Source organism: Bos javanicus, chromosome 16 (assembly GCF_032452875.1).
Source record: "Bos javanicus breed banteng chromosome 16, ARS-OSU_banteng_1.0, whole genome shotgun sequence".
Taxonomy (NCBI): domain Eukaryota; kingdom Metazoa; phylum Chordata; class Mammalia; order Artiodactyla; family Bovidae; genus Bos; species Bos javanicus.
In genome coordinates, this window is record NC_083883.1 from 42,756,283 (window position 1) to 42,770,824 (window position 14,542).

A 14,542-nucleotide genomic window follows, 5' to 3' on the forward strand; every position below is an offset into this window, starting at 1 on the left:
ACTGCCCAGGGGTGCCTGATCCAGGCTAGGCTGTTAACTCAGGGCTGTGTCTCCTCCAAGACAGAGTGTCCTTTGCTGACTTGCCCTACAGTTAAGTGGGTGGTGGTTCTGAGACAGGCTGGGTGGGACCAGGGACTCTTTGCTGCAGGGCTTGCACCTGCTCAGAAGTCCCCTTGAGCAACAAAATACAAAGAAACTATAAGACACTGAAAATAACTGCCTGCACACTAAGTTGGGGGAAATTATGGACTAGATACAAAAGACCAAAAATCCAGTTGTCACTTCTGAAAAGCTGGGAGCAAAAGCAAATACTACAGATGCCCCCTCGCACACATCACCAAAGGGGTGGGCAAACTACCTAGGCCACCCCTCCAGCCCAAGCCCTGGACACACCCCTAACAACCCTACCGTCACCCTATGTAAGGAACCAGCTCACCGAGCTGAGTCCCCCCACCCCCACACCTGCTCCCACCCCTGCACTCCTGGAGCTAGCCAGGGAGCAAGGAAACCTGTTATTTGATTTCTTTCCCTCCAACTCTAGTGGAGGTCCCAATAAAGGCTTATTTGAACTTCTTATCTGGCATCTTATCAATTTCTGTTGATAAGGAGAGTGAAAACCCTGGTCAGTAACAGTCCCTGCCCTGGTTGAGGCCCTAATTTAGCTAACTGTTGAGTGAAGATAATGCAACCTAACAGTACTTATTGAGCATCTACTGTGTGCCAGGCACCCTTATAAATTCTTGAAAGTGAAAGTCACTCAGTCGTGTCTGACTCTGTGACCCCATGGACTATACAGTCCGTGGAATTCTCCAGGCCAGAATACTGGAGTGGGTAGACTTTCGATTCTCCAAGGGAATCTTCCCAACCCAGGGTTCGAACCCAGGTCTTTTGCATTGCAGGCGGATTCTTGACCAGCTGAGCCACTATAAATTCTTAGGCTTTATCCAATGTCAGTAAAGCTCTGGGCAGTGGGAAAAACAGCAGTAAGTACTGCCTGTGGTGGCACTGCTGACCCAGCAAGAGGTGTAGGCAAGAGCTGCCCAAGAAACCTGCATGCCTCACTCCCCAGCTGGTGGCCAGGCCTCCAGAGGAAGCCAGTAGTACTGGAGGGCTGCTGGAGTATGGGGGTCAGCAGCTCTTCCAACGGTCTGTCCAAGGACCCTCATTCTTCGAAGTCTGGCTCCTGAAATGTCAACCCCTCTCTGTACCTTGGACAGAGCCATACAAGTTGTACCTTCTGCAGGTCAGAGGCAGGACCTCCCATGAAGTTTGCCATTTTCCCCCAGAAAACACAGGGCACATGCTGGGCTGGGAATACCTTTTATTTGGCCACATGCAGCAGGGGTAAGACCAGAGCACAGCTCTCTTTCCAGCATGAGGGAGAGGTGGGAATGTGGGCAGACAGGGTGGGGAGGTCCTGGGAATGGTAGTTCTGAGGGTAGGGTGGGGGCCTGGAATGCTCTCCAAGCTACAGAAAGCATGGTCTAGGCATGGAGGTGGACAGGTGGTTCTGGAAAACCCCTATCCTACTCATTCAGGGTTCACATATCCCAGTTCTCAGGGACCAGTCCTGGCACCCACCACCCCCCTGCCCTGGCTTACCCTGCACAGAATTCCAGGGGGGTCTTTTGGAGAGCCCTGCCCCCACTTAATACCTATGTGGCTTCTGGGGCTTCCCTGACAGTGAAGACTATCTAGACCTGGCCAGGACCCCACCCCACTGGGCCTGACTATCTCAGACCAGGCCTGAGCCTCTGGGCCAAAGCCACCTCCCTGAGTAGGGGCACAGAGTGAGAGAGTTTGAGGGTGGTAGAGAAGGGGGCAGAGGATGGGCCAGCAGAACCCTCTTTCCACTCCTAGACCTGTCTGAGCTACACGGTCACCTCCCAGCATCTGTACTACATAGGGCAGTCACAGGCTTTCTGGAAATCCTGACCCTGCTCTGAGGGCTCTCAAAGAAGACAGTGAGAAAATGGCCCAGGGAGAGAAGGTAGACACACAGATCTGGGTTACCAGCAGAGCTTGGAGACCCTCCCTCAGAGGTGACAGGGGGAGGAGCCTGGGGGAATGACCTGTACCTCCCTAACTTCAGGGGCCCCATCATTCAGACTGAGACCCCTGGCAGAGAACTAGCTACCCATAACATATGAAGGCTGCACAAAGAGGCTCCACAAAGTGGCAATTGGGGAGTTGGGGGCAAAGATAAACTAGGAAGTCTGGGGGAGCCTGGCCTCCACCTCCCTTTCCCAAGCCCAGCCCTTCTCTGACAGCAGTTTTTCAGTTGGGATTAGGTGGCTGGGGGCTCGGGGGTGTCATGGCAGTGGGGGCCCAATGGTGATGCTGCTGTTGGTGACCCTCGGGCCGTACCAGCCGGCCCAGTAGTGAGTGTCCACGCCGCCGTGCTGAAACCAGATATAGCGGACGCCAGGCGGATAGTTGGAGAAAGTGTGGGAGACCTGGTGGGGGGGGCGGCAGGGGAGGTAAGGAGAGTGGTCAGGAGAGTTGACCCCGAGGGTGGTACTGCCTGAGGGGATGATGGGGCCAGGATGGGCTGAGGGCTTAGTGCTTGACCCAGAGTCAGGAGAATGGAATTTGAGTCCTTACTCTGATTTTGGGCAGACTGCCTCCCTTGTCTATGCCTCAATTTCCTCATCTGTAAAATGAAGCAGAATCTTGCCAGATCCACTCCATGGGATTATGTAAGTGCAGCTCAAAGGAACTGAAGGAAACTTTGCAAGCTGCCAAAAGATGTCCAGTCATCACTGAGCACATGTGGCTATTTAAGTTAAAATTAATTAGTGTTAGATAAAATTAAAAATTCAGTTCCTCAGCTACACTACAAACTGGCTCTTACTAAGCTTTAAGTTGTTGCGTGTGGCTCTGGGCTATCAAACTGGACAGGGCAGACAGACCGTTTCTGTCACTGCAGAAAGTTCTACTGGAGATCACTGGTCTAGATCAGGAGTTAGGAAACTGGTCTAGGGGCCCACTACCTGGTTTTATAAATAAAGTTTTATTGGAACACAGCCATGCCCATTTGCTAAAGCTGCTTTCATGACAATGGCAGAGCTGATGAGCTGAGTAGTTGAGACAGAGACAATACAGCCTGCAAAGCTTAAACTATTTGTATCTGGCCTTTTAAGAAAAAGATCACTGAACCCTGACCTAGATAATAGTTATAACTGGTAGTAATTAGTAGTAGTCAACCTTTTTGAACATATCTTTACCAGCATCATTTCATTGAAGTCTTTTAAAGGTCAGAGCAGCCAAAGCCTAGGTCAGAAGCAGTGGAACTGGGATCTGAACCCAGGCCTGTGTGACTGCGGTCTCAGCCTTGGACAGTGTGCTCCTGTCCCCTTCCCGACTCACACACCTCCCTCCACTTGGCATCGCTCTTCTGCTGGATCATTGCTGGGTCTGGCTGGAAGGTCCCCAGAGGTGCGTGTGCTGACGACAGGAGCTGAACACACAGCTGGTACTTGGACCCGCAGTCTGGCCTGGCTGCGAACCTGCAGGCAGAGGGAGGCCCCATTAGGGCCTTGGAAATGGAGGGCAGGGTGGGGGTGGGGCACCTGAGTGGCAGGCTCCCCGCCCAAGGCCCCGCCCCAGGCACTCACCAGTCTTTGACCTCGATATCTGGCCGTGTGGTGTCCATCAGCTCCTCCCAGTACCCTTCGGCCTTGAGATCCACCACCTGGGACTTGAGGCAGGTGCTGGGGGTGGGTGGAGGGGTGGGAGGGGCTGGGGCTCGCTACCAGGGCCCTCTAGGGCTAGGCCTGCCCTTCCCAGAGCAGGAGTCCTCAAGGTGCAGTGACTTGGGCTTCCCCCGCCTCCCCGAGACCCCATGGATCTTACTAATAAGAAGTCACGAAGTATTTCTTGACCTGGTCATTGGGGAATTCCTTCCTCTGGTCTTTGGAGAGATCTTCCACCTTCCACTCATCACCTCCATTCACGTCCAGGCTCCAGAATTCAAACCCCTCTGGCGTAAAAGCAGAGTTCACATCAAAGGGAGGCCCCCTAGTGGTCAGCGCCCAAGGGCCCCTTGCTTCCAGCATTTCTCCCTGGATTTCAGCAGCTGCCCTCAAGCCCACAGCTGGGGAACCCTGCATATCCAATGTGCCAGGCGCCACCATGACTGACTTCTACTGGGAATCCTGACAGTGGGAATGACCAGATGACTTCTGTTAGGGAATGCTCTGACGCCAGGCAGATCTGGATCTAGTCCCAGCTCTACCAATACTGGACTCTGTGACCTTATGCAAGCTGCTTTCTCTGAGCCTTGGTTTCATCCTCTGTAAACTGGGGTCAGGTCAGAGACTGGAAAAGTCTTTCCACAAAGTGTCAGGTTTTGTGGGCTACATATTGACTATCACATAAAACCTTAGAAATTCTTCTTAGCTCCTGGGCCAGATTTGGCCTATGGACCATGGTATGTCAACTGCTGGTCAAGAACATAGCTGTTGGGGAGTCAAGTGAGGAGGCATCTGAAAGTTCTGGACAGCTTTGGGTGGTTTTATTATTTCACTCCAGAATTTGACCACATAATGGAGAATGAGGTTCTCATCCCATCCCAGTGTCTAATTAATCAGTTACAACACAGCAACAGAAAGGGGGGCCTCTGGATGACCACAGAAGTCATGTTTCGCCTGCGGTTGGAATGTGTTGGAAAGAAGATTGGATCTCTCCCTCTTTCATGAGCAAAGTCCCCTTTGTCCTCTGGGACACTCCTAGTAGGCTTAATCCTGGAGTCTGGGAACCAGGCCAAGAAAATATGGTTCTGACTTCTGGGTCTTGTGTCCTGGGCACAATTAGTTCCAACTGGCCAACATTCCTTCTCCTCAGAAAGGTCACTGAGTAATAGAGTGGAATAGGAAATGCCACTGTTGGCCTCAGTTTTCCCATCTGAAAGATGGGTGCCTAACAGCACCTACCTCTTAGGATTACGGTGAGAGGATGAAAGGCATTAAGCCCCCACAGTGCCTGGCTGGCTCATAGTAAGTGCTTAATGAATGTTAGCTGACATCACAACAGTGTGTGTGTTTGGGGGCATGTCAGAGCCAGTCAGCATACCACCTTCGGCACATGGATTATGCAGGAGGTTCCTGCGGAGGCTGCGGAGGAAGTAGAAGACCTTCCAGTCGGCCACGGGCTGGTCCCAGTCCTCAGTGATGAAGCCCTCGCGCAGGCACTTGCGCTTCCAGAGGGTCACGAGGTCGATGAGGTCGCGCCAGAGGCTGCAGACCAGGCGGCAGCGCAGGAGCAGCTGGCGGGCGGGCAGGTGTGTGAACAACTCGAGCAGGATATTCTCAGGCAGCTCGTTGATGTTCCCCACCGCCATAGCTCTCCTGTGGGCGTTGACAAGCTACACTGCAGACCTGGCCTCCTCCCGAAACCAGGTACTCGCAGCACCCTGTGGTGGAGGTTCTCCTCCCAGCTCTGCCACTGATTGTCTCAGGAAAGTCACCGGGCTTCTCTGAGCCTCAGTTTCCTGCTCTGTAAAATGGGGCTAGGAACAGTACTTACCTCCTGGAAAGGCTTCAAGGACCCCTCTCAGGAGAAGCTCAGTAAAAGGTGAGCTCTGGTTTTTTTTTTTTTTTTTAACTGTCACCTCACAATAGCCCCTAAGGGAGGCGAAGGAGGCAGAAGAGGTGGTGTCTGCCCGAGGCCAAACGGACAGGAGCAGCGGAAAGGAGCCTGAGCCCTTTCTGAGTCTAGAGCCAGCCTTTTTCAATAGGCCAGTCTTTCGCCTGGAAATATGAACGCAAAGCCCCGCAGCCTGTCTGGCAAAACAGAGGAGGGGAAAGCATAATTGTCATTGTCTTCGACCGACGTCCAAAGGGCTCAAGCCACTTTTCCGAGACCACGGAGGAAATGACCTGCCTGGGTGAGACTGAAGAAGCGGTAGGCGAGGGCGAGCCGCCTTTCCTATACCCCCACCCCCATCCCCGTGGCTGGGCTCCAGGCCCAGGTGCCCTCGCGCGTCTTCGACTTCCCATCTCTCCTTGTGGCTTTCAAAGTCTAGGCTTGGACCCCTGCGCATCGATGGCGACCCCACTTGGGGCTCTCGCCCGCGCCGCCGCTCGAGGCCGCGCCGCGCAACCCAGCCGCCTGGGCCTTGTTCGCGCTGGGCCTCTCTCGGCACACTGCGGCGGGGCTCGGAACCGCCGAGGTCCCCGGCTCCCGGAACCCGCATCCTCGCCCCGGCGCTCCCCGCGCCAACTCCCACCGGTCACCTGCGCTCGGCCGCCGCTGTGCGATCCCGCTTGGCCGCCGGGGCTGAGCCTGCCTGGACCTGCAGTAGCGGTGGGTGCGGCCTCGCCTCCGCGGCCGACCAAGCCCCGCCCTGGCCCCGCCCCCGCAGCCCGCTCCGGGCCCTGCCGCTTGGGGAGCGTCAGGCTTGGGACGCGCCCCTCACCGATGTAGGAAAATTACCTGGGGTGGCGCTGGTCGGCGGGGGGGGCGGGCGGTGCCAGGAGGAGCTTCTGTTCTCTTCCTCCGCCTGGGCCGCGCACCCCGCACCCTCCGCGTGAGCCAGACTCTACCCGCCCCCGCACCGCCTCCTCCGAGCAGTCACCCCAGGAGGGCGCTGGGAGACGCCCGGAATGGGCTCCCCCTCCTCCTACATTAAAAAACAAAAACAAAACCCGACCTTTCCAGGCCTCCTGGGTCCGCCAAGGAACCGAGAGCCTCCGGCCTCTAGCCGATCGCTCCGGACTGCAGGGCGTCCCGGCGCGGGGCCAAACGCTGGGCGGGGGCGGAGGCGGGGGCCTTTAAAAGGCTCAGTCCGCCGGGACCCGACTCAGACGCGGGCAGCGCCTTGACTCGCCGCCGCCGCGGGACTCGGACAGCCCCGCAGCGCTCCGGGTCCTCCTCCTCTCGCGAACGCCCTCCGCAACGATGGACGGAGACGGTGACCCAGGTAGCCGCCGCCACTGGATCCACTCTCTCAGTCCAGGAGGGGTGACCGGGGCAGGCGGGCGAATGCTACGGAGAGGGGGCATCAGAGAGCGAGGGGGCCCCCCAGACCCAGAGCGGCAAACTTTCACCCAAGCGGAGCCCTTGAGACAGTCTCTAAGGAGCACAGCCTTCTGTCTGATATCTTGATGTACAGAGGCCTTGAGAGATGACAGGCAAAGGGAGGACTCCTGGGTCCCATTTAATCCGCAGATATCATAGGAGTGATCCATGTTCCTTCCTCCTCCTGGTTTCTTGAGGGTCTAATTGGACCGGGGTCTGGGACCCATCTGCCATGGAAGAGGCCACAAGCCTTTTTATTCCATCAGCTTTTTGCATTTGCCAACTCTGGGCCGTGAGTTGTCTGAATCCCCACGAATTTCTTGGGGTTACTGGCCTCTCCCTACCTTATCCAAGCCTTCCTCCTGGGATCCCTTGTCTGGAGGGGCTATCCTCATTTGGTTGGCTGGATGCCCAGTGGGCACCAGGCCAGTGGTGAGAGAGTTCAGGCATCAGCTCTAGCTGATGCTTAGAGCCCTTTGAGACTGCCCAGTCATCTTGTCTGGCACCAAAGACCCCCTCCTCATCTCTAGGACTTCCCGCTGGGCCTGGAGGGGGTGCTTGCTGAGTCAGGGTAGAAACAAGACCTGCCCATTCCCAGATTCCCTCACCCCTTTGTCATCAGGCCCATCTGAGAGGCCATTGCTTGGGGGAGACAATGGGTAACAGTGATGCTCACTAGGCTGGCTGAGTTGCCCTGCCCCCTAGCCTCTAGCCTGAGTTGCTCTAGCCCTGAAAATCCTACCTCCTTCAGCTCTTGCTCCCAATCCATGGCCCCCTTGCCACACCTTTCATAGGACCCAGAATGGGTTCCTGCTTTTTCCCAGGGCCCAGCTATTCCCCGGACTCAAGGGCCCAATCCAAGTGAGTGAATAAGCCTCGGAGGCAGTTTCCAGGACCCAGATAACTTTCCGAAGGCAACAATGTGGGGAGTTGTATTTGCTCCAGAGGGGGTGGGGGGCCTGTAATCAGATCTGAGGCCTTGAGTGCCAGGCCTGGGGCCAGGAGAGGGGACTGGGCGAGGTGCACCTTTCTGGGGAGCATCAGGTGTCCACCAGGGCCAGGGCAGGGCAGGGCAGGGGGAGGGGTAGAGAGGTGAGGACACTGGGCCCAGCTCCCTGGAGAGCCGTGGGCAGCAGGGCAGGCAGGTGACATGGCTTCAGGGCAGGCATTTTCCTCTCCGCCATCCCCACAGTTCTATGGTGTGACTTGGGAGAGGCCAGTAAGCCTCTCTGGGCCTCAGTTTCCTCCTGGCCAGAGGGGTGGGTAAAGCACCATATCATAAAGATGTGGCAAAAAAGAAAAAAAAAAAAGCTAATAATGAAGGGAACTGTGCTAACTAATAAGATCCACTGAATAAGATATACTGAGGACTCTCTGTGTACTCTGGGCTCTGAAGAGGTAATCCCTGATTCGGCTCTCAGGGGTCTGACTGGGGTTTAGGGGTGGGGAATGCTGCATGTGAGGAGGTGAAGGACCTGGCCAGGTCCTGGCAACCCCTAGCCTTGGGTCTGGGCCCTACCTGTTCCTCCCCTGGTGCCTGGCCTGTTTTCACCACTGCCCTGGCTTTCCAGGGCCCAGCCCTTAAGGAACCCTCCCCACCCCTTCCTACGTCTGGAGCAATGGCCTCCCCTATCACTCAGAGTGGCTCCATCTCCTCCCCACCGTCTCCAGGGACACTGGGCACACAGTATCTGCTTATTCAAGGCGTGAATGGCCCAGCTGAGGCCAGCCAGGATCCAAGAGACAGTTCAGCCCACAGCTCCTGACATGGGTCCCTATCATAATTTAGAATGCCCTTGCCCACTCCTCAGTGGAGGTGATCATCAGTACCATCTGAATGCCTTGGCACAGGGATTATTCCTATTTTATAGACAAGGGAGCTGAGGACCAGGGATAGGAAAAGGAGTGAAGAAACCCTCCTTCCCAAGTACGTATTACATCTCCCTGTTTGACACACACACTGTCTTTTAAGGAGCCTCTCTCCCCCATCCCCAAGCCCCTGTTTCTTCTTCCCTTCAGGCCTCAGGTCCCTGTGTCCCCTGCCTGAATACCAGCATTGTGACCTTTGACAAGTCATTCCACACCTCTGAGCCTGAGCATTTTCACCTGTGAAATCAAAATTATAACTCCTACCTCCACGAATCATTTTCTCAAGGCTCTGGTGGTTAAAGGTAGCGCTGGAGCCTGACGATGTGCTCAGTTGCCTCAGTGATGTCTGATTCTTTTTGACCCCATGTGACCAGGCTCCTCTGTCCATGGGATTCTTCAGGCAAGAATACTGGAGTGGGTTGCCATGCCCTTCTCCAGGGGATCTTCCTGACCCACGGATGGAACTCACATCTCTTGTATCTCCTGCATTGGCAGGCGGGTTCTTTACCACTAGCATCACCTTGGAAGCCCCATTGTCTGGGTTCAAATTCAGGTTCCAGTCACTCATTTGCTGTGTGATCCTGGGTGGTTTCACCTTTCAGTGCCTCAGTTTCCTCATCAATGGAATGGGACGATAATACCGACAATCTTGAAGAGATGCTGTGATGATTTAAAGAGTAAATGCAATTTAAATGCTTAGAATGAAATAGGGCCTAACTGTTGGTAGTGTTAGTCGCTCAGTCACGTCCAACTCTGCAACCCCATGGACTGTAGGCCCTCAAGGCTCCTCAGTCCATGGAATTCTCCAAGCAAGAATACTGGAATAGGTAGCCATTCCTTTCTCCAGGGGATCTTCCTAACCCAGGAGGGGTTAGATAAAAGCTAGGAAGGGCGGAACTTCCAACGGTGAGGTGAGAGGACTTTGTAATAGGGGAGGTCCAGGAGGGCTCCTTTGAGGAGGTGACTGGAGCAGAGATCTCAGAGAGCTGTTCGGAGGGATAAGGGACTTCCATGTGTCAGAAATATCATCAGTTATTGCTCTCGGCTCAGGTATGTATGTGGTGTACTGGCCCTGCAAGGGAAACAGTCCTCTGAGGCCACTCTTCAGACCTGGGGCTGGTCGGTGGCCCTGGTCCCCTGGGCTTCCTCCACAAGGCCCTACTCTCGGGTCACGGAATCCGGCCCCAGTTGCGGACTGTCGGAGCGTGGGTGGAGGCGATGCCCTTCACATAGAGGTTGTGGGGCCCGGCGGGGGACAGTCGTGGGGAGTCTCAGCCGCACCCCCGCCCCGCCCACCCTCAGAGAGCGTGGGCCAGCCGGAGGAGGCAAGCCCAGAGGAGCAGCAGGAGGAGGCGTGCGCGGAGGAGGCGAACGGCGGGGAGGAGCGACCCGAGGACGACGGGGAGGAAGAGGCGGCATACCTGGACGAGCTGCCCGAGCCGCTGCTGCTGCGTGTGCTGGCCGAGTTGCCGGCTGCCCAGCTGGTGCAGGCCTGCCGCTTGGTGTGCCTGCGCTGGAAGGAGCTGGTGGACGGCGCCCCCCTGTGGCTGCTCAAATGCCAGCAGGAGGGTCTAGTGCCCCAGGACGGCCCCGAGGACGAGCGCGACCACTGGCAGCAGTTCTACTTCCTCAGCAAGAGGCGGCGCAACCTGCTGCGCAACCCGTGTGGGGAAGGTGAGGGGTCGCGCCCTGTCACCCTGGCCTTGGGAGCTCAGCTTCCCCTTCTATACAATGGGCCGTAACAAGGCCAGCTTGCTTTGAGCGGTAGATGAGATAAAGTGCTTGGCGCTGTGCCCAGCACGGAGTATCCCCAATACATACTGTAGTATTATCTTTCTGTCTTGCTCCCTGGGTTAGGTTTGGGGGGGTCCTCTTTCCTTGGGGATCCTTCCATCCCCGGGGACCTGGGGCAAGACAGGTTCCGCGGAAGACCCTCCCGAGAGCGTGAGAAAATCCGGGGGAAAACCAGAAGTGCTCACCGTTCCCACCTCCCTCTGCCCAACGTTCAAGGACCACATTTGCCCTCCCTCCACGATGGGGGCAAGAGCCAGTCTCCCCACACCCTCGCAGGGACTGGGTGGCCAGCATGGGGCTGTCGTGTTCCTACAGAGGACCTGGAGGGCTGGTGCGACGTGGAGCACGGTGGGGACGGCTGGAGGGTGGAGGAGCTGCCGGGAGACTGTGGGGTGGAATTCATCCATGATGAGAGCGTCAAGAAGTACTTCGCCTCCTCCTTCGAGTAAGAAGGGGGACGGATGGGAAGGGGAGGGGAGGAGCCTCCACTCCATCCTAACCCCCAGTCTCCCAGGTGGTGTCGCAAAGCGCAGATAATTGATCTGCAGGCTGAGGGCTACTGGGAGGAGCTACTGGACACCACTCAGCCGGCGATCGTGGTGAAGGACTGGTGAGCGGCCGGGGGGCTAGGGGAGTGGGGTCGAGGGCCAACTGGAACCGGCTACCCCGCTTCAGGGACCCCTGCCTCCCAACTCTAGAGGCTGCGACAACATGGGCCACGGGTTTTCAGGAGAAGGTGGAAATCTGCCTCCCCTCTTGAGTTTTAAAGGTTGACAAGCTTTTTTGGTTTTGTTTTTCAATATCCATCTGCGATCCAAACAAGAAGTTTCTCGGCAGGTTTGGTTTTGGTCCCAAAGTTCGGTCTGGCCCATCTGGGATTTAGTTATTGGGTTCGGACCTTGAGCGAGTCATTTTCTCTCTCCGTCCTCGGTTGCCTTATCTGTAAAATGGGGTCATTGGTAGTACCGGCCGGCAGGATTAATTTCCGTTAAGAGCTGGCCCCAGAGTACCTGCTCTGCAGGGCTGAGGCCTGCCCGGGGCGCTCGCTTTCTCCCTCGGGGTAGGTACTCTGGTCGCAGAGACGCCGGCTGCCTGTACGAGCTCACCGTGAAGCTGCTGTCGGAGCACGAGGACGTGCTGGCCGAGTTCAACAGCGGGCAGGTGGCAGTGCCGGCGGACAGCGACGACGGTGGCTGGATTGAGGTGAGCTCGGAGTCCGGAGGGTGGCGGGCGGGGCCTGGACGCGAGGGGCGGGGCTTGTGGGCGGGGCTAGCCTTGACAGTAGGAGAGACCCGGAGCAGGGATGCTGCGCTGAAAAGTCCAGGGGACTAGAGGAGAGTCAGGGCGCCGGGGTAGGGGTGGCTGGGGGAGGCCCCAGGGCTCTGAGTCTGACCCTCTCCTAACTCCCCATCCCCAGATCTCCCACACCTTCACCGACTATGGGCCCGGCGTCCGCTTCGTCCGCTTCGAGCACGGGGGACAGGACTGCGTCTACTGGAAGGGCTGGTTTGGGGCCCGGGTGACCAACAGCAGCGTGTGGGTGGAGCCCTGAGTGACCTGTCCTCTAGCCTCTCCCAGCTGCCTTGGAAGGGCAGAGGCCCGGGATTAGATAGGCCTTAGTAGCATCCTCACCCTCCCCACCCCCTCGCACTCCTCTCTGTCCCATACTCTAAGCCCAGCCCCCACACAGGAAGAGAGAGGTTTTGCTGGTATATATTTACATCCAGAAAATAAGATGGGTGAGGGTGTGGGTCTGCACTGGGCCGACCACTAAATCCCCTAGCACTTGTCCTCTAGCACAGTGCCTGCCACTGTGGGCGTTCAATAAATATTATTTGTCGGAGGAAGGAATGAATGAACAAATGGATGAATGAACCGCCCTCCCTTTGCTTAGTCTCTATCTCTTGAGGGCCTCTGGCCCAGGCTGGAAAAATACTTGGTGGGGTTCCAGCTGCTCTGGTTTCCAGGGGCCCTTGGGCGGGTGCAGAGCCAGCCGGGCCTGGACCTGCGGGACAAAGGCTGGGATTGTGAGGCCAAGGATGGGGAGCTGAGCCTGGCGCCTGACTGACACCCAAACTGCCCAGAAGCCAGAACAGGGCGTGTGTGGGGGCTCCCTTCCTGGCCTCTCTTGATCCCCTGCCCTGTTCCTTTCTGAAGGCAGGATGGTGAGTGAGGCAGCACCTAGTCTACGGTACCAGTTCTCTTGGGCCCACGATTAGTGCTAGTGGCTCAAGGTGGGAGACTGGGGGGAGGGTGACCAGGTGGGAGGCACAAGAAAAGTCAGCTTGGTGTCTCTCTTCAGTTCATACCCACTTCATGCTGTCTTCCTTGGCCTAGTATCGGATTGAACAGGAGTCATTAGCATCTAGTCTCATGGGTCATTTTCCAAGCCCTGCCCAAGGCCAGCCCCTGGCACTAGTTCAAAGGGAGAGGTGGAGGGAAGGGTGTGTACCAGGCTCTGGGACAGGAACTCTTTTTCTGGCCTCCCCAGTAGCTCTCAAACCCAGCCTCCTCCCCAGGCCTCTCAGCTGCTGGGTCTTGGGGGTGGTTGAGGGTCTTGAGAAATCTGTTCTCTCCAAAGGGATGACCAATAAAATCTCCTTGCCCCTCCAGCTTTCCTTGATGCCACCTGCTGGCCAGTGGGCTTGCAGAGTTTAAACAGCAGCCTGCCTGCATTTGTTCTTTGGTTCATTTATTCACCCATGATTCCTGAAGTCCCAACCTGGGGCCAGGCCTAGTGCAGGGTCCTAAGGTTACAAGGTGGAGAAAGACAGTCCTTGTCCCTGGAAAAGTCAACTTCCTGGCCACATCGAGGATGGGCATATGGGGAAGGGCTATATCCTGTCTAATGGTGGAGATATGCTCCCTGCTCTGGGAGCATCCTCGGTCAGGGAAGACACATCCCTGAAAACTCCAAGTCTGAAGGTGCAGCCGTAGCCCTCTGTCCCATGAGCACCCTTGGCCCTTTCTAGAGGATTTCACAGTCCAGTGGGAAAGGTGTTGCTCACACGTACCTGAGTTGTCAATCAGACAGGGTAAGCAATACCTTACCTTGGCGGCCCAGTTTGCTGAGGAGCCATGAAGGAAGAGGGTAGCCCCTTGAGCTCCCAGCTTTAAGTAAAAGAGTAAAGGGCAAGGTGATACTTTGGGAGTGAGGGAATAGGATGGGCACATGGGGAGCCAGATGGGGATGAGTCAGGACCAGAGACCACCCTGGGGGTTTGGGAAGAGATTCGACAGAGAGTTGCAGTGGGTACGAGAGGCCAGGAATCTGAGTCCAGGGGTCCACAAGGACTCGGTGTTAGGGCATGAGTATGGGAGGCATGAAAGGTGCTGTAGGTAGGGAGAACTCCCCTACCTACAGGGGGTGTTCGGGAAAGAGGGCCATAAGGAGTCTGGGCTGGAGATACAGGAGTTGCAGTGTCTGTGGTCTTCAGCCAAAGCCAAGGGCACTGTGAGATCTGGAAACAAGTGTGGAATGAGGCAGGGAACCCTTGGCCTCTGAGGCCACGATGGGGGAGACAGCAGCCAGGGAGGTGGGGGTCAAGTGAATAGGAGAATGCAAGCTCAGGAAGGCCCTCTCCAGCCAACTGCCAGCTCTCAGAGGAAGGAGCCAGAGGGACAGAGGCCAGATTCTTTCCCCAGGGCACAGGGCCCACAGAGGAGACCCAAGGGGCTCAGATAATGGGGGGCTCCAGACTGTCCCTGCGTGTCTGTCCCTGGAGGAACAGCGGATACCTGGTGGTGGTTACCTTTGGGAGAAAAGACGGCTTCTCGTGCATCATCCAAGGGCTGACAATGGGGGTATGGGGGCCTGCAGGTCTCCCTGTGTACGGGGTACCCTCACACCACACTGCCT

General features: G+C 56.6%; 2 protein-coding genes across 8 annotated transcripts; one reads left to right on the forward strand and one right to left on the reverse strand.

The window, feature by feature from the left end:
* Positions 1–1,304: 1,304 nt before the first annotated feature.
* On the reverse strand, positions 1,305–6,738 carry LOC133227790 (F-box only protein 44). 7 transcript variants are annotated; one of them, XM_061382723.1, is made up of 6 exons: positions 6,653–6,738; positions 5,077–5,348; positions 3,885–3,982; positions 3,618–3,713; positions 3,374–3,509; positions 1,305–2,456 (listed from the first exon to the last, which is right to left on the reverse strand). In XM_061382723.1, the coding sequence occupies exons 2-6, from the start codon at positions 5,339–5,341 to the stop codon at positions 2,278–2,280; spliced, it is 774 nt and encodes a 257-aa protein (XP_061238707.1). In that variant the 5' UTR covers positions 5,342–5,348; positions 6,653–6,738; the 3' UTR covers positions 1,305–2,277. The 7 variants fall into 7 exon arrangements, with proteins under 7 accessions (XP_061238707.1, XP_061238709.1, XP_061238710.1 ...); XM_061382725.1 differs by having other exon boundaries at positions 3,856–3,982; XM_061382726.1 differs by having other exon boundaries at positions 3,618–3,700; positions 5,074–5,348.
* Positions 6,739–6,836: 98 nt separating this feature from the next.
* On the forward strand, positions 6,837–12,563 carry FBXO2 (F-box protein 2). The gene is made up of 6 exons (XM_061382714.1): positions 6,837–6,922; positions 10,192–10,563; positions 10,999–11,128; positions 11,198–11,293; positions 11,748–11,886; positions 12,101–12,563. Exons 1-6 carry the CDS (start codon positions 6,901–6,903, stop codon positions 12,233–12,235), a joined length of 894 nt encoding a protein of 297 aa, XP_061238698.1. The 5' UTR covers positions 6,837–6,900; the 3' UTR covers positions 12,236–12,563.
* Positions 12,564–14,542: the final 1,979 nt, after the last annotated feature.

Excerpts from the sequence above, each read along its gene's own strand:
- LOC133227790 (XM_061382720.1), bottom strand. The coding sequence starts at position 5,341 with ATGGCGGTGGGGAACATCAACGAGCTGCCTGAGAATATCCTGCTCGAG. Across the intron at positions 3,714-3,884 it reads AGGAATTCCCCAATGACCAG|CACCTGCCTCAAGTCCCAGG; the intron begins GTCAAGAAATAC and ends ACCCACCCCCAG. Across the intron at positions 2,457-3,373 it reads GCGATGCCAAGTGGAGGGAG|GTCTCCCACACTTTCTCCAA; the intron begins GTGTGTGAGTCG and ends CCCCCCCACCAG.
- FBXO2 (XM_061382714.1), top strand. The coding sequence starts at position 6,901 with ATGGACGGAGACGGTGACCCAG. Across the intron at positions 6,923-10,191 it reads GGACGGAGACGGTGACCCAG|AGAGCGTGGGCCAGCCGGAG; the intron begins GTAGCCGCCGCC and ends GCCCACCCTCAG. Across the intron at positions 10,564-10,998 it reads GCGCAACCCGTGTGGGGAAG|AGGACCTGGAGGGCTGGTGC; the intron begins GTGAGGGGTCGC and ends GTGTTCCTACAG.